This window comes from Plecotus auritus, assembly GCF_963455305.1.
Source record: "Plecotus auritus genome assembly, chromosome: 4".
Taxonomy (NCBI): domain Eukaryota; kingdom Metazoa; phylum Chordata; class Mammalia; order Chiroptera; family Vespertilionidae; genus Plecotus; species Plecotus auritus.
Window position 1 is genome coordinate 106,916,330 of NC_137775.1, and position 18,016 is coordinate 106,934,345.

At 46.0% G+C, this 18,016-nt stretch overlaps 1 protein-coding gene across 3 annotated transcripts in view; it reads left to right on the forward strand.

Annotated features, from left to right (window-relative positions):
- Positions 1-18,016, forward strand: part of LMBR1 (limb development membrane protein 1) — a 127,870-nt gene that overhangs the window by 57,725 nt on the left and 52,129 nt on the right. For all 3 annotated transcript variants that reach the window (XM_080667098.1, XM_080667099.1, XM_080667100.1), the window contains 2 exons: positions 16,590-16,716; positions 17,123-17,191. In XM_080667098.1, coding sequence (XP_080523224.1) covers positions 16,590-16,716; positions 17,123-17,191 — 196 coding nt within the window. The remainder of the gene's footprint in view (positions 1-16,589; positions 16,717-17,122; positions 17,192-18,016) is intronic.

Below are 18,016 nucleotides of genomic sequence, written 5' to 3' on the forward strand. Positions count from 1 at the left end.
TCTTCAAGGGCCGCAGACATGAGTAGGAAGTCCAGTGCGGTCCAGGGAGCTTTCATTGCGTTCTTTCATTATTTTTGCTCGTTTTTGCCACTGATCATCCATAAATTGTTGGAAATGAGTGATTAAGGAAGTGCTGCTTAGTGTTAGTGGCACAGCGCATATTTGGCTGGGCTTCGGGTGGGAGGAAGTCCCGTCCATACAGAAAGGAAAACGCCTGCTGGGAGTCTTGCACGGAAACTCACCCAGGGTCGCGTTTTGATCTTGGTGTTTATTACGGAAAATGGAGTCATATCTCACTCACTGTTGTTATGTGTTAATTTGATTTCCCCAACACCTTTGAGAAAAAAATCATTCAGTAATTTATTAATAGAATTCCTCTGCCCTCCCCCTGTGGGAGGACTGGTATTTTTTCAGAGCACCAACGTGGACGAGAATGATAATGTAGAGGTGCCCGGTTCTGGCCATGTTATATGCCGGGTCCCTTTGCACTTCTTACTCAGCTGTAAAAGGTGCGACAATAGTGATACACTGAGCGATTCCCACCTGGAAGCGTGGCATGTAGCATCTCCAAGGACAGAAAAGTATTATTTTGAGGGAAAGAGTACACTTGTTTCATTTAAAAATCATTTGAGTTTATGAAGATTTTAAACCCTTTAGTTCCTGGAAGGACATAATTTTGTCACTGTGTCAGTGCAGTTGCCTGTTGGACGGAGGGTGGCAGCCTCATGGCATCCCTGCTGGTTGCCTGGCAGCGGAGTTTCCAGCACCCACTCCCCTGCACTCGGCGATGGTCACATCCTTGGAACTGCAGTTCCGTGGGCTTCCATCCTCTCTGGCTGCCAGAGCGGGAGCTTCCCACCTCAGCCATTTGCCTCTCCACTGCATGACAGTGCCGTGCAGGGGCCTGCACCATGGCTTTCAGAGCCTGGCGTAAATCCTGACCTCCTTGCTGAAGGGACCTCAGGCGTGTTTTCTCGGCGTTTGCACCTGTGAAATGGGTTGGCTGTTCTCACTGAGGGGCACGGTCACCTTGCCTGATCTGCTTGCAAAGTACCCTGTCCCAAAGCGGCGTGATTGTTAGGGGCCAGGTGTGTCAGCGGGGAGAGTTGATACAGAAGCACCAGGAAGATTCGTGTGGGATCACTTTCTGTGCTAGCAAAACAATGTAAGAACTTAAGTGTCACAGACAGAGTCCGCTCCATTCATTTACCTTTTGTCTTCTACTAGTACAGGCAGTAAACATAGGTATTATGTTTAATAGGTAACCAAACTCCAAACTTTATTTTATATGATGATTAAATGACTAACAAATGTTTCATAATCCAGGGCTCTCTGTTAAGTGAGGAGAAGTTTGGGGAGGGAGGAAATAAAAATCATCAGGTTAGATATTAAAGTAATTGTACTTTTAACTAAACTGGCCCTAATACCTTCAGTATTCATGAAACAATTTAATGAAACAGTCATTGTTAATTAGAGTCTCTTTTCTAAAACTTTTTTTTGGGGAATTGAAAACTATCCACCCTTGGTTAGAAAGAACTTTATTTGAAAGTAAAATTAAATGTCAGATTTAGTGCTGACTAGAGAGTTTTTTACATAATTATGATCCACCCCACAGACCAATTGGACAAGGGCTCACCCAAGAGGCTGGTGTTTGGATTGTTAAAATCTTGTATTTATTTGGCATTTAAACTCATATTTGTCAGTAAATTAATTTATTCAGCACATCACAGTGTTAATCTTCTGATCTCTATGAAATATTGGCCAAGTTTAGCTTCAACTTGGGATGTCACTTTATACAGCCCGTATTTGGCCCATTTCTACCAGCATCCCCAATGGCTCTTTCTCTCCTCTGTTAGTTTTACTGGCCCTTTATCTGGAACACTAGAGGCCCGGTGCACAAAATTCGTGCACGGGGGAGGAGGGTGTCCCTCAGCCCAGCCTGCACCCTCTTCAATCTGGGACCCCTCGTGGGATGTCTGACTACCCATTTAGGCCCGATCCCACCCACCGGGATCGGGCTTAAACGGGCAGTCGGACATCCCTCTCACAATCCAGGACTGCTGGCTCCCAACTGCTCACCTGCCTGCCTGATTGCCCCCTAACCACTCCCCTGCCAGCCTGTTTTCCCCTAACTGCCCTTCCCTGCAGGCCTGGTCCCCCCCCCCCCCCCCAATTGCTCTCCCCTGCAGGCCTGGGTCCCTCCCAACTGCCTTTCCCTGCAGGCCTGGTTGCCCCCAACTTCCCTCCTGTGCCAACTTGGTCACCCCTAACTGCCCTCCCCTGCAGGCTTGATCGCCCCCAACTGCCCTCCCTTGCAGGCCTGGTTCCTCCCAAGTGCCCTCCCCTGCTGGCCATCTTGTGGTGGCCATCTTGTGTCCACATGGGGGCAGGATCTTTGACCACATGGGGGCAGCCATTCTGTGTGTTGGAGTGATGGTCAGTCTGCATATTACTCTTTTATTAGATAGGATAAAGGCCTGGTGCACGGGTGGGGGCCAGCTGGTTTGCCCTGAAGGGTGTCCCGGATCAGGATGAGGATTCCCTTGGGGCGTGAGGCGGCCTGGGTGAGGGGCCTGTGGTGGTGTGCAGGCTGGCCACGCCCCCTGGCGACCCAAGTGGAGGCCCTGGTATCTGGGGTTTATTTATCTTCTACAATTGAAACTTTGTAGCCTGGAGCAGAGCCAAGCCTTCTGCTTGCTCCAAGGCGGCAGCCATTTCTATTGGGACTTACGTATCTTCTATAATTGAAACTTTGTAGCCTTAAGCGAGGCCTGGGCTGGCCAGGGTGTGCGGAAAGCTTGGCTTCCTCCATCGCCAGGGGCAACCCTAGCCTCCTGCACTTTCCAGCTCCGTGGCTGCCGCCATTTCTGTTTGGGTTTATGTATCTTCTATCATTGAAACTTTTTAGCCTTGAGTGGAGGCCTAGGCCGGCAAGGGCAGGAGGAAAGCTTGGCTTCCTCCATCACCGGGGAAACCCAAGCCTCCCTCCTGCTCTCTGTGGTGGTAGCCATCTTGGTTGGGTTTATTTGCATATTCGCTCCTGATTGGCTGATGGGTGTGGCTTGTGGGCGTAGCAGAGTGATGGTTAATTTGCATATTACTCTTTTATTAGATAGGATAGTAGTAACTCAGTTACTTGTTAATTTGGGGCCTTTTTTGACCTTTTTCCAGATCTGGAAGGCTTTGTGGTTCCTGTTGAATCAGCTCTGCATTTGTCAATGGGTGGGACCCAGTCTTTTCTTCGGGCCTCTGCTCCCGGGCGCACAGCCTGGGCATAGGGGCTCTGGAATGGAGCCAAGCACTTGGGCTGCTCTTCTGCTGACTTGGCTGTCTACGGCTCCTTCGGGTGTCAGCCTGTGGGAAACCCAGAGCTGTACAGATGCATTCTGTCGGAGAGAGAGGCGACTGATTTCCTCCCTGTCCACAGGCTAGCCCCCACATTTCCTTTTGTTGTCCTATTGGATATTATCCAGTCCTTGCATCTATTAGCAGATCGATATTAGCATTTCCAATTGTCTAAGTATATCTGGATTCTTCAGATTCTCCTCTGGGGTGGTTTTAGTAAAAACTGAGACCATGTGGCCATGAGGAACAGAGAGCCAGGTGTGGGGGCCCCCGTCAGCACACAGCACAGCACTTGCTCTGCCGAAGTAGAGAATGTGGGTCCTGCTGTCTGAGAGCCAGGCCAGTATTCACACGTGTAGGGTGGAGCTACCACGACATCTCACCCCGAATCAGACCCACTCTCCCAAGAGGCAGGAGGTGACAGGACATGCAGGACAAGGGGTCGTACATGTAAAGATGAGAGGGACTCTGATGACGACCAGACGTCTGGGAAAAGCCAGCACTGTGAGGGGTAGCAGATGCAGTGGACGCAAAGAGTTAGAGGACAAGCAGAAGATTTCAGGGAGATTTGCAGAATTCCAGGTAGCATCCCAGGTGATTTTTGGCAGAAGGAATTAAGGCCCTCTCACCCTCACTATTGCCAGAAAGGAACGTTCTATAGACTCATTCTGATAATAAGGAACAATTTCCAGGACATTTCTACCAGACTTCAAAGAATAGTTAACTCCCGTTTCATACAGATTTGTCTAGAGACTTGGAGATGGAGCACTCACAGTTTTATGTTATGGGACCAGTGTGATCTCATCACCAAAAGCAAACAGGATAGTGTGAGAAAGGAGCTTGGTGCACCATTCTTTCTGAATACCTGTGAATCCCAAAATACTAAGCTGAATCCAGCCATGTATACAAAAGACCATCACAGGAAGTGTATTTCAGGTGTGCAAGTTGGTTTACCATAGGAAACCTAGGGCTGGAATTCATGTGAGGAGAGTAAATGGGAATGCAGTCAATGGAGCATGTCCAAAGGGCAGTCAGACTGAACAGCAAGCTGAGAACTCGAGAGTCTCCTAACCTGATGCGGACGCCCACCCTGAGCCTACAAATGACATTGTACTTCATGGTAAAACGTTCAAGTACTTACTTTAAAATTTGGAAGCCAACGTATTTTTATTTCCAATAATAAATACCACTGTAGTTGAGTTCTTTGCTAGTGCAGTTAGAGAAGAAAAGGAGCCTAGCCAGTGTGGCTCAGTGGTTGAGTGTCAACCCATGAACCAAGAGATTGCGGTTCAATTCCCGGTCATGGCATGTGCCTAGGTTGCGGGCTCAATCCCCAGTAGGGGTGTATAGGAGGCAGCTGATCGATCGATCGATCGATGTTTCTCTCTCATCACTGTTTCTAGGTCTCTATCCCTCTCCCTTCATCTCTCCTAAAATTAGTAAAAATGTATTAAAAAAAATAAGTGAAACAACAAATTGATATTTAAAATAAAAAAGAAGAAAAGGAAAAATGGAAAGAAACAAATTGCCATTATTAGCAGATGATATTGTCTGTTAAAAAATCCTATAGAATCTAAAGATAAATTGTTAATTTAAATAGGAAAATTTGCTATGGAAGGTGGATATAGAATTAATAGAGAAAATTAATAACAGCAACAAATAAAATCTAATTAAAAATACATTTTTAGTAGCAAGACAGTCCAAGGTATCTATATATATAAAAGCCTAAGTGACCGTTATGACTGGTTGACTGGTCGCTATGACGTGCACTGACCACCAGGGGCTGACGCTCAACGCAGGAGCTGCCCCCTGCTGGTCAGTGTGCTCCTACAGCCAACCTCCCACAGCTGGCCAACCTCCTGCTGCCAGCCAAAGTCCTGCGGCCTCCCCCGCTCCCACCAGCCGGCCCGATTGGCCCCAATGGGGACTGGGTGAGATGGCCTCGATTGGCCTTGATTGCCGGCCAGGCCGAGGGACCCCAGGCCGAATTCGTGCACCAGGCCTCTAGTGTTGAAATAAATCCAATAAATGATATGTAAAACCTTTATGGGAATAATATATGAAGCCAAAAATCTTATTGAAAGATGTTGAGAAAGACTTAAATAAATGGGGAGATATTTCTGTCTTTATGAATTTCTTTATATGATGAACATATCAGTTGTCAAATTATTTTTTAGAATCAGTGCAATTCTAATGAAAATTCCAAGAGGTTACCTTATTGAATGAACCAGCGGGGAGTCAGGTTCTCAGGGAAGAGCAGAGAGCCCAGGCAGCCAGAGCAGCTGTGAGGCACATGACAGCGACGGGACTTACCAACATTAAACGAGGAGCAAAGGACTTGCATAAACACTTCTCAGAGAAGGTTGCACACGGCCATTGAGCACATGAAAGGCCTCGACACCACCAGTTAGGAAAACAAACAAGCAAAAACAACCAGAAATAATATTGGTGAAGATGTGGAGAAATCAGAACTCTTAAAATAATTTCTTTAATTGATTTGAGAAAGAGAGAAAGGTCGATTGGTTGTTCCACTTATTTATGCCTTCATTGGTTGCTTCGTGCATGTGCCCTGACTGGGGGATTGAACCCATAACCTTGATGTATCTGGATGATACTCTAACCAACTGAACTACCCAGCCAGGGCCAAGAAATACACTGTTGGTAAGAATGTAAAATGGTGGTTGCTCAAAAATTAAGAATAGAATTACCATATGATTCAGCAATTCCACTTCTAGGTATGTGCCCAGAAGAATTGAAAGCAAGGACTTCACAGATATTTACACACCCATTTTCATGGCAGCATAATTAACAATAGCCCAAAGATGGAAACAACCCAAGTATTCATCAATGCATTATAAATAAAAAAATGTGGTCTGCACATACCATAGAATCTTACTAAGCCTAAAAAAGGAAGGACATTCTAGCACATGCTACAACATGGATGAATCTTGAGGACATTATGGTAAGTGAAACGTCAGACACAATAAGACACAGTGATTTCACTTATGTAAGGTCCCTAGAGGATTCAAATCCATAGAGACAGAGAGTAGCCTGTGGGGGCCATGGCTGGGAGGGAGAGGGGAGTGAGCGTTTAAGGGGTGCAGAGTTTCAATTTAGGAAGATGAGAAAGTTCTAGAGATGATGGTGGTGATGGTTGCACAACAATATGAATGTGTTTAATGCCACTGATCTATATACTTAAACATGGTAAATTTTATATATATTTTGCCACAATAAAAGTGTATGTCAATAGTGAACATAGCAGTTGGAATTGGTGGTTACCTTTGGGCAGGTTGGTGTGACAGTTTCAGTTGGGAGGCCACGTGGGTACCACAGCGGTTGTGGTGATGCTCCTTTAAGTTGGGCGGTATGTCCTCAGGTATTTTACAGCCATACAAGCTGAACAATGCACTTTCATTATTTAAAAATAGAAAGAAAAAAAAAGTGATTTATGTCTTGGTGATGGGCTCATATTACTTAAACTGGCTGATAGGTAAAGCCCAAATGCCAATTGACTGGTCCTCAGTAGAAAACTATGAAATGCGCCCTAACTGGTTTGGCTCAGTGAATAGAGCGTCGGCCTGCGAACTGAAAGGTCCCATGTTCGATTCCAGTCAAGGGCATGTACCTTGGTTGCGGACACATCCCCAGTAGGAGGTGTGCAGGAGGCAGCTGATAGATGTTTCTAACTCTCTCTCTCTCCCTTCCTCTCTGTAAAAAAAAATCAAAATATATATTAAAAAAAACAACAACTATGAAATGCTCACACATGTGTGCACCCCAAGTAGCTATTATTGAGCATGTGAGGGAGTGTAGAGCCAGGGGCTGGGTCCCTGCACAGATCCCGGGTCTGGGTCTGGGGTGCCATAGAGGGCAGTAAGCTGTGTGTGTGTGTGTGTGTGTGTGTGTGTGCGTGTGTGTGTGTGTGTGTGTGTGTGTGTGTATGCGCGCGCGCGCGCGTATACACACAAAGGCGCATACTCTTCTGTGGTATTTTACAATTCCTAGTGCTTTTTGTGTAAATGCCCTCTTTGCCACATAAGCAGTATGACCCTGTTATTTAAATTGCCGTGTGGCATTGCTTTAGATTCTGTCCTGCACCTTCCTATCTTGCACACTGGGCTGTAGCAATGTGATAGTCCCACCCAGTGATCCTCCTGCTGCAAATGATCAGAGCTGGCGCCTGATTGTGCGACTTCTGTATGGGAAGTGCCTTGTAGGACTGAGCCTTTGACCCCAGGATGATCTTGCTGTTATGGAAAAGAATGTTCTAGTAGAAGAAGCCTTTGTTTATGTTGTTTGATTTTTTTACTAACACGGTAGGTTTGTCTTAAGTATGTTTTAAGCATTTTCCCTCCTCCCTGTTTCCAGGCCATTTTGTCTTTTGTGTATGTTTCTGTCGGGGTGGGAGGCTCGGGCCAACCTGCCCAAAGGTAACCACCAATTCAAACTGTTATGTTCATTATTGATCTACTTTTTTTTATTGTGGCAAAATATATATAATATAAAATTTTATACCTTTCAGGGGATGGTGAAGATTCAGTGACATAGAAAGCAACTGGCAGCTCTCTACATGCGTCCCAGGTCCTCTTGTCCATGAAGCTTATAACTAGAGACTTGCTGGAACAGAACTATGGGAAAGACCCTCTGGCTGACCGTTAACTTGACTCAGTGTGAGGCCCTATTCGGAGAGGTTTTCTTCCAAATTTAGAATTACGTTTCAGATTTTCGATGTAAAGTCCCAGCAGTCTTTTCACAATTCAGTTCATGTTGGAAACTTGCTGTATTAATTATTTACCTGCAGTCTGGAGGGTTTTTGTTTAGCTAATATGAGAAACTTCTGCTCATGAATTTGAATACAACGCACATTTTAGTTCAGTGAACTAGCGATGTTAGAGTTTTTATTTTAACTTTGCCTAAAGTGCTTTCTTTCTGTCAAGTTTTAAGAACTTGAGCGCTTCATAGTTTAAATTTTTCTTATCTTGTATAGACTACATTAAGTGAATATGTATATAATAGCTGCAGTAAATATTGATATTAAAAAACATTTCACTATAGAATTTCACAAAGCTTTCTATAAAGCTGTTTCTTTTTGCTTGTGACCAAAACTCTGAGTGTCCTGCTCTTACAATGACTTTGAGAGCAAAGAGGCCGTGCTGGACCCTCTCTGGCTGCTTGTGTGAAGTTTCTTTGTGGTAAAGAGGACTCGCATCTGCCTTTAGTTTCTGTCCTTCATTAGAGCTGCTATCGATCTTCCCGCCAACGGCATGCGTGTTTGGTGCGGTCTGCATGTCATGCTGAGCAAACCCAATCCTCATGTTACTAAGAGACTCTTTTTGTTAGAGGAAAACAATGGCTCGATATTTATTTTAAATGTCCTGTGAGTGTAGAAATGTTCCCAGGCTTTCCTGATGGGTGGAGACATAGTATATAAAGTGGTGTTTACATGCCATCCCAGAGGTCAGGATGTCCAGGCCAAGTTTTGTTTACATGTTCATCACCATAGAAACATATCAGCTTGTTGTTAGTGCTTTTTACTTTATTGATGTTTGGTACAGAGCAATTAAATGTATGGTTGACCAGCACAAAGATTTCAAGAAGCAATTATAACCCTTTTAGTGTTTTAACTTTGCATATTCAGCACTTATTTAAATCTAAAAAGAGATTTACGAGTCTATGTGTATTTAGTTATTAGATTTTTAAATCTAATTTGAGCTGTTAGTGTTGAGGTATTGTAATTTCCAAAATAATACTGGTATGAGACTAGTGTACTAATCACATAGCTCACTTTTCTTCAATACTCTATGGCATTTCATTGGCAGAAAGTACCTTGTCTCGATGGTGCTTTTTACTGATATGCTGAGTGCTTGTAACACTACGATTTTAATAAAAGGGATGGAGCTTCATTACACTAACTTAGATTTATGGTTTTTGGGAGGGATTAGGGTAGGTGTTCATACTGGGGATAAAAATATCACGAAGTTCATGGAATCCTGGCGCGAGGTGATAGTCGAAACCTTCACGTGGTGTGTCGCGGTGCACTGGAGGCGGTGAGTGCCGTGCTGAGGGCTGTGATCGGTTCAGCAGACTCCTTGCTTTTCAGATGAACAGTGGAAGCCTCCTCCTTCTCTGACAGTGTTTTGGCACTTTGCGTTGGCAGGATGTCTCAGGGAGGTACTCTGACATCTGGCCCTCTTAGCTTAGCGTATGTCAGAAGGGAGTTTATGGGAACCTTCCCCTTGGGGCCTCCTGGCTCCCGATTCAGACTTCTAATGGAAAGATGAGCAGTGGGCATATTTTTTGCTTATATGCTATCTTGCTGGTGATTAATGGTGGCGATAAAAGCTCTCACAATGCTTTTCATTACTTTGCAGGCAGACTCACACACAAAAGTTTAAAAACCTCAACACTACCCATGTAGGCTTTGTGATATTTTTATGATCTCAAGAAAAGTATTGATAACAGTTGATGTGTTTTGGGTACTTGAATGAGCCAGGCTGAATTAACAAATGGAGCTTCTGGTTATTTGTGGTCCCATCACCCTTTTTCTGTGGCCTGAAGTGGTTGAAGGTAAAAATCTACACATTGCATTTAGTGAACAAGTTTATGTTTTTTACTAGTTTAGCTATAGCTCACACTTGTGACACTTAGTTGATTTCAAGTTGAGCTGATTTTGTCTCATTTAATCACAAAGAGAATAAAACTAACAAAAGAAAAACATAATTGTCCTAGCCTCCTAGTGGATTAAGTCAGAATAACAGTTATTTCTTACAACATCAGTTACCTTCAATATTTCATGAACGGCACAATCACATTCAGTAAAATGGACGCCTATGCTGTGGCAGCCTTTCCTGTGAATGTAGTTTGCTCATTTACTCTTTTAAAATGTAGATTGATAGCTGAAATGGACAGGTTTCCTTTTGTGAGTTATTTACTATCTTTCAAAAGGAATATTAATAAATTTGAAGTAAATTTTTGAAGAGTTTATGATTTGCCTGCAGAGGGTTTTTTGTTTGTTTTGTTAAATATTTCTTATTTGACCACTTAAGCATGTGAATATACATTTTAGACATTTTTTCTTGGTATTATTAATACATCTATAACAGAAAAGCATCCTCCTGGAGTTATATAGCTTGTATCTATTTAGAAAGACTGTTGTTCACATATAATTTTTAAAACACACACAAGATTTTTTTTGGTGGAGGACTTTGTTTGTAAATATATGTGAACAAATATATGGCTATTTAATCCTAGTATCACTTTCAGATAGGGTTATATTTAGGTTGCATTTTAAATACTATCTATTTTTCTCAAGGAGAGAATATACTCTTTTTTATTAAAAATAGAAGGGGGAAGTTTCTGAATTTAATAGATTTCCTTTTTTTGACATAAATTCTACTTAAAACTCTATGTAGAACTAATAACTTGTTAAATGAGGAGGTAACTGTAACTAAACTGCTTTTCAAAGGATTTTATATCAAGGTTAAATGTAGAAAAATGACCAGAAAGTGCTTGAGAACACAGAGCGCTTACATCAGATTTTGTTAGAAGCAGGCTTTTAACAGTCTGCTCCGACCAGCATGGTAACCATCACCCAGGTGGGACTGTATGAACTTAAAATACTTAAAATGAAATGAAGTTAAAATTCAGCTCTTCCGCAGCAGGGGCCATGGTCTGAGCGCTCAGCCAGCAGCTGCTGCCTGGGGTCTCCCTCGGCCCAGGGGAGCTGCTATGCAGCGGACTCTCTGCTGTGGAATCGCAGAACCCCTGACAGCGGCAGGAGGAGCAAGGTGACTGTAAATGGTGGCACCTCGCTGGTGGGGGTGGTGCTCCGAGACTGGATGTTTCTTCTGTGTCCTTGCATCCATGCACCTGTTTCCCAGTTGAGATTGAGAGGAACACAACCCGCTTTGTATTTCGAGATCACACTTGCACTGAGTCAGACGGTGGCGCAGTAGGACTGGAAGGACGAGGTGTGTACATGGGCAGCCGCCGCAGGAAGGCCTGGCAGGGATGGGCCGAGTTTCTTGCAGAAACAGCAGCTGGATAACGGCGCACCTAGTGAGGCCTGTGCACGAGGGGAACAGGTTTCCAGGAGGAACGGGGAGTTTGGCTTAGCATTCAGTTGGAGGGACCTGTGAGGCCTCTAAGGGAGCTGGCAGCTGAGGTTGTACATCTTGGCCTTAATGGTAAGATTTGGACTAAAGATATAAACACTAGAGTCCTTGGTCAAATGAGGGGACAAGATCTCCCAGGGGAGGAGCAGAGCAGTCTGCGGGGAGCACCCTCATTGGGAGGGCGCAGTGCCACCTGGGCTGGTCTGCAGGCACTGGCGAGCCCCGGGGAATTCTGGTGCTACTGGAGTTTGAGAGGTGCTGGTCCAGCGTATGCAAGCATGTCCAAGGCTGAGCCCTGGGAGAGGACCTTAGCCAGTGAAGGAAATAATGATGGAGATGGAGAAACTGAGTGTCGGGGGAGGAAGCTGAGGGGACGTGCAGGCGGCCCAGCTCTGTTTCAGTGAGGCAGAGCATGGTCAGCTGCAGCTGTAATAAAGTTAGTAGGGGGTGAGATTAGGACCCTGGAGGTTGGAGAACATTTAAAAATCATGAGGGAGTAGCCCTGGCTGATGTGGTACAGTTGGTTGAGCATCGTCCTGTGCACCGAAAGGTTGACAATTCAATTCCTGGTCAGGGCACATGCCCTAGTTTCGGGCTTGATCCCCAGTAGGGGGTGTGCAGGAGAGAGTGATCAATATTACACTCTCACATCGATGTTTTTTCTTTCTCTCCCTCTTGCTCCCCTGAGTGATTGAGGCCAATATGCATATACCCCTTAGAGGTCCCACAGGTACCTTCAACTTAATTCTAAAACCAAACTCACCATTCCTCTCTCTCTAAAAATCAATAAACTATTATATTAAGAACTCATGAGGGAGTTGTGAGTCAGCCAGAGATCCATGGAAAGATTGCTGGGTAGCACGGGGCCCACTTGAGAATGTGGTAGCAAACACTTTTCATGATTGTGTCGTTTCTTTAACAGGTTGAGAAGTCAGGAGGGAGCCATTCATGGACTGAAGTGGGGCTGGGGGAGCCAAGGGGATGGGCGTAATAGAGTGTGGTTGATGCTGGACTATTAAGGTAGAAAACAGGCAGGTGAAACAGGCTGGTAGAAGGCTGGGGGGTCGGGAGTGGGTTAGCGGGCTGAGTGGGTCAGAGAGAGGGAAGTGTGGGGGGCAGTGCACGTGTGGGGGTGACAGTAGAATGAGCTATGTGTTACTTGGGATAACAGGGGAGGTGGTCAGATCCTAAGAAAGATGGGATTGTTTCTTATAGGTCTGTACATGATAGTGACAAAGATGGGACGTGGGCGTAAGCTGGCCTTAGAAGGTGGTATACATGTAACTCAGAAGCACAAGTGACCATGAGCTCCCAAGGCCAACCCAGTGACCGAGGCAAGGCGGCTCACCTGGGCTGGAGCTTTCTTAGCACCATGTCACATATATTAACTCACTTGATCCTGAAACACCGGCCAGGCGGGGGCATTACTAATAAACCCATTGGCAAAGGGGAAACTGAGGCACACAAGGTTTAGGAATCACCCGAAGTGGTAGGTGGTCAGTGATGGAACCAGGGTTTGCACCCTTGCTGTCTGTGGCTAGAGCTGGGAAGCTGGTCCCCGCTCACTGTCTGCCTTGTAAACGGACTGGAGATGCTTAAAAGGTTAATTCTTTTAAGAAAAAAATAGAAAATTAAAAATAATAGTTTATTCTCATACTAGAGGCCCGTTGCACGAAATTTGTGCAGGGGGGGTGTGCCCTCAGCCCAGCCTGCACCCTTTCCAATCTGAGACCCCTCGGGATGGCCGGGGATCAGGCCTAAACCGGCAGTTGGAAATCCCTCTCACAATCCGGGACAGCTGGCTCCTAACTGCTCACCTGCCTGCCTGCCTGATCACCCCTAACTGCGCCCCCCTGCTGGCCTGGTCACCCCCAACTACCCCCCTCTGCCGGCCTGGTCGCCCCCAATTGCCCCCCTCCCCCCCACCGACCTGGTTGCCCCCAACTGCCCCCACTGCCAGCCTGGTCGCCCCACGCAGCCTGCTGCTCAGTCGTTTGGTCGTCCCTCACTAACCCCCCTGCCGGCCTGGTCGCCCCATACAGCCTGCTGTTCGGTCATCCGTCTGGTCGTTTAGGTTATGACGGACCCTGGCTTTTTAATATATTGGGATTACTTATGTCATATCCATCCACTCTAGAAAATACAGAAGAGCACCAAATATATAAGAAACATAGTTCCCCGTGGCTATAGTTGGAGCAACGGGACAGTCCCTTCTGGCTGGCCTCGCAGGGCCTGCTGGTCTCCTGTGCCCAGGGCACCCCTTCCTGCTCCCGCCCAGAGAGGAGCTACCCCGAGCTGCCCATGGGTCTCAGTCCCTTCACAGCTCAGCTCCCGGCCTGGGTCAGTGGTTGCCAGGGACCCTTCTTTCTCCCACCTGCTTGAGAGTCCAGTGCCAGATCCTGTAGTTTCTCATGGCCATAATCCACCCCACATGGCCCTGTGTGCTCTCCAGAGCACCTTGTTAGCTTCCCACCCTTGTCACCCAGCTGTCCCGACTGCAGGGGCTCCTAGACTACTGGCCAGCCAGGTGCTGTTGTGATGGCTCCTGGGTCAGAGACAGAGGACCTTGCACTCAGGCCTCATGCATGGGAGCTGCTGGCTCCTGTCAGTGCCCTGACCCCAGCCCAGAGGCCACTTGGATGGGGCTGCTCCCGTGGTGGGCCTGTCCCGCCCAGGAGCCCGAGCTTAGGGAACCACACCATTCAAAATGGCTGCAAGCAAACCCTCCGCCCTTTGCTCTGTAGGTGCCATCACCATTGTCATTCTAGACAGTAAAGCCCTGCCCTGCTTCAGAGACTCCCGCCTGTCTTCCAAGGCTGCTGCTGTGCCATAGGGGGCACCTTGGAGCCTCCCCGACAGCACACAGGAAAACAAGCCTCACTGCTAAGAAATGTCAGAGGAGCCCTAACTGGTTTGGCTCAATGGATAGAGCATCGGCCTGTGGACTGAAAGGTACCAGGTTCGATTCCAGTCAAGGGCATGTACCTTGGTTGCAGGCACATCCCCAGTAGGATGTGTGCAGGAGGCAGCTGATCGATGTTTCTCTCTCATCGATGTTTCTAGCTCTCTATCCCTCTCCCTTCCTCTCTGTAAAAAATCAATAAAATATATTAAAAAAAAAAAAGAAATGTCAGAGGAAGTGCGCGAGCCTACTGGCAAGTCATTTCCTACATTGATCATCATCATCTTAACCCTTATGCTGTATTTGTGGTTACATCATTATAATTGTTTAATAACTACTAGAGGCCTGGTGCAGTGGGGTCCCTCGGCCTGGCCTGCACCATCTTGCAATCCGGGAGCCCTTGGGGGATGTCGGAGAGCCGGTTTTGGCCTGATCCCCACAGGCCAGGCCAAGGGACCCCACCAGTGCACTAATATGTACACCAGGCCTCTAAGATCTTTGGTTAATCTCTTTCTGCCCTCCCCCCTTCCCTCTGAGATTCATCAGTCTGTTCCACGATTCCATGCCTATGCATTAAGCGTCTGCCTCCTGGTGGTCAGTGCGCGTCATAGCTATGGGTTGAATGGTCGCTTAGGCATAGATAGATAGATAGATAGAGAGATAGATAGATAGATAGATAATATATTATTAAAACAGTTTTGCTTGGGCAGCGGATCTCAGATAGTTCCAGGAGCACTATTGCTCCATTTCTATCTGTCAACACTGCTGTGCGACCTTGCTCATATGTCACAGTGCTTATGACACACGTATTCCATGTTGTGGGAGCCCTGGTGCTTCTGGCTCGTCACGGGCGGCAGGAGCTGCTAGCGTGGGGCACACACAGAGCGCCCACTCTTTTTATCTGTCTCACTCAGGGGCTTTCCACACAATATTTAATGGGTAACAGAAAACTCTTGCTTAGAAAAACAGATTATTGCCTAGAAAGAGAGGAAGGAGAAAGAAATCACTATTAAAAAGTGGTGTGCTTTGGTGCCAGAGTGCTGTGCCAGGGCAAGATTCAGAGCTGTGAGGCTCTTCTGTGAACTGGGAGTGTGTTCTGTGACCGTTCCTACCTCATCTCCCTGGAGAAACAGCCACTGTCTCATGGAAGACAAGTTCAATCACTCTGCAGTGCTGGCCCTGGTGGAACCTACGCTTACACCGGAGCAGGCATCTGTTCTGCCCGGGCACTGCGTGGGCCTGGGCCAGGGGAAAGGCCATGCCACTCTGAGTCTTCATTGAGGCTGAGGAATGCCACTCCCCTGGCCTTAGGACACGCCCTGTCCCCTATCACACATGAGGAACAATCTAAGGGCAACCTGTTTCTTTAACCCAGAAAGTGGGAAATAATATTTAGGGCAGAATTGGGCTAAGTGGGCATGTAGGTTCTTTATCTGTAACTCATATCTTTAAGTTTTTTGATGTGGAAGGGAAGGTTACATGGTTTATTAAGAAACATGGATGTACTTATAATTTTGTTTTGTCATGTAGATTAGTGCATTACAGTATCAATATGCGTCTTTAAGTTCAGATCAGTCATTTGGTGACTTCAGGATCATAAGGAAGTTTTTGTTTTGCCTTGTCTAGTGGGTTTCAATTTAAAAATCTGGTCTCTAGTTTGGCCCTGAGGCCAGACTTGTTTATATTGAAAACAAATGGTGCATAATGACTGTTATGTCCCAGCCTCACGGAGTAGGGAGAAGTCTCTAACGGGAAGGGGATGCTCTATCTCTATCCCTGGTATAAACTGACCATCTCTGGTCTCTCCTGCCGGGCTAGTCCTCCGCTGCTCACTAGAGGGCACTGGAGGCCGGGAGCTGTGAGAGGCCCGCTGGCCCAGCGCCTGGACGGGCCTGTTCCTTTGATTAGGACCACAGGTCAAGATTGGGTAATCTGCTTCCTTGGTGTAAGTGTTAGGAAAGTAATTAATTGTTTAGGATGATTCTGCAAAATGTTTGGACCAAGAATATTTTTCGTACTTTCCTCAAAGCTAATGCTATTTTACATAATTTTGGAAAAATCAGTCTCAACATTACAAACTGTAAGCACTTCATGTTTTTTCCTGCTGATAAATATAAATTTCCGCCCCTTCCCAAGGAATTTTATGCTTTTTATCTATGGCTAGAAACCTACTTGTTCATGAGATGTAATACAATATTAAAATCATGCCTCTGCTTACTTTTCAGGGACTCCGAGCCCGAATCTTGGAGACGCTGGTCATGCTCCTACTCCTGGCGCTGCTGATCCTGGGGATGGTGTGGGTGGCCTCCGCGCTCGTGGACAAGGACGCGGCAAGCAGGGAGTCTCTGTACGGTGCGCTCGCGGCTTGAACCAGTTTCTCCCGTGGAGCCCTGCTCACCACTCACTTTTAAAGCATTGAAATAGTTATTCGTGTAGTGAACCCTTGTTAGTTTACAGGATTAAGAAACCTTTAGAGACATTTAGGAAAGCAGTGAATACTCAGGCATTTGCTGTGTGCAGAGTATCTTTTTGTTGTGAATTGGTTTCTGTTCTTAAAATTCCATGGAGGCTTTTTTCCTCCTTCTAGATAAGTGTTGCAAAGGGGTTATTTTAGATCTTTTTGTTGTACTGTTTAGAAATTATATGGTTTAGACTCAAATAAACAATTATGATGTTTACTGTACATTAATTCATAGTCAGCCTCTATCTCAATGCACAGTGTTTTGGATTTACTAAAAAACATTGACTGTTTTCACAGATCTCTGGGAGTTCTACCTGCCCTATTTGTATTCCTGTGTATCACTTATGGGATGTTTGCTGCTTCTCTGTAAGTATTTTTCTGACTTTATATTGATCGGAAAGGAGAGTTCTTCTGTGTTCTAGAGAATTATGGGAAAATTTCCAATGACATTCCTTAACAGCTTGGAGAGTTTGAAAAAGTTGGCCCTTTATTTTTTATTTTTTATATTTTTATTGATTTGAGAGAGGGAGAGAGAGATCGAAACATCATTGATGAGAGAGAACCATTGATCGGCTGCCTCCTGCACGCCCCACACCGGGGATTGAGCCCATAACCCTGGCAAGTGCTCTGATCTGGAATCGAACCATGACCTCCTGGTTCATAGGTCGACGTGCAACCAGTGAGCTACACCGGCCGGGCAGCCCTTAACTTTTTTTATGTTCAAGGTAACTTTTGATAAACTGAAACCTTGAAATAATAAGACACTTGTGTTGTTCTCTAAGAAAAGCTTCTTCCACAGGGTTGGGGGAAGGGGTGGGTGGAGGGGGAGATACACACATGGTTGCATACATGCCCACATGCAGAGACACACAAACACAGACATAGATACACATGTGTATAGACACAGACACACATTCAGGGACATGCACACATAGCACAGACACAGACACACACACAGATATGCACACAGACACGCAGGCATTCGCACACACAGACACATGCACATATAGACACACAGGCACACACGCACAGACATGCACATATACACGCACAGACATAGACATACATGTGCACATGCACATACCCCGCACACACAGAGACACGCACAGATATGCACACAGACACACATATGCACAGACGCAGAGACATGCACATACTCACGTGCACTTACATGCCCCCCGTACACTTAAT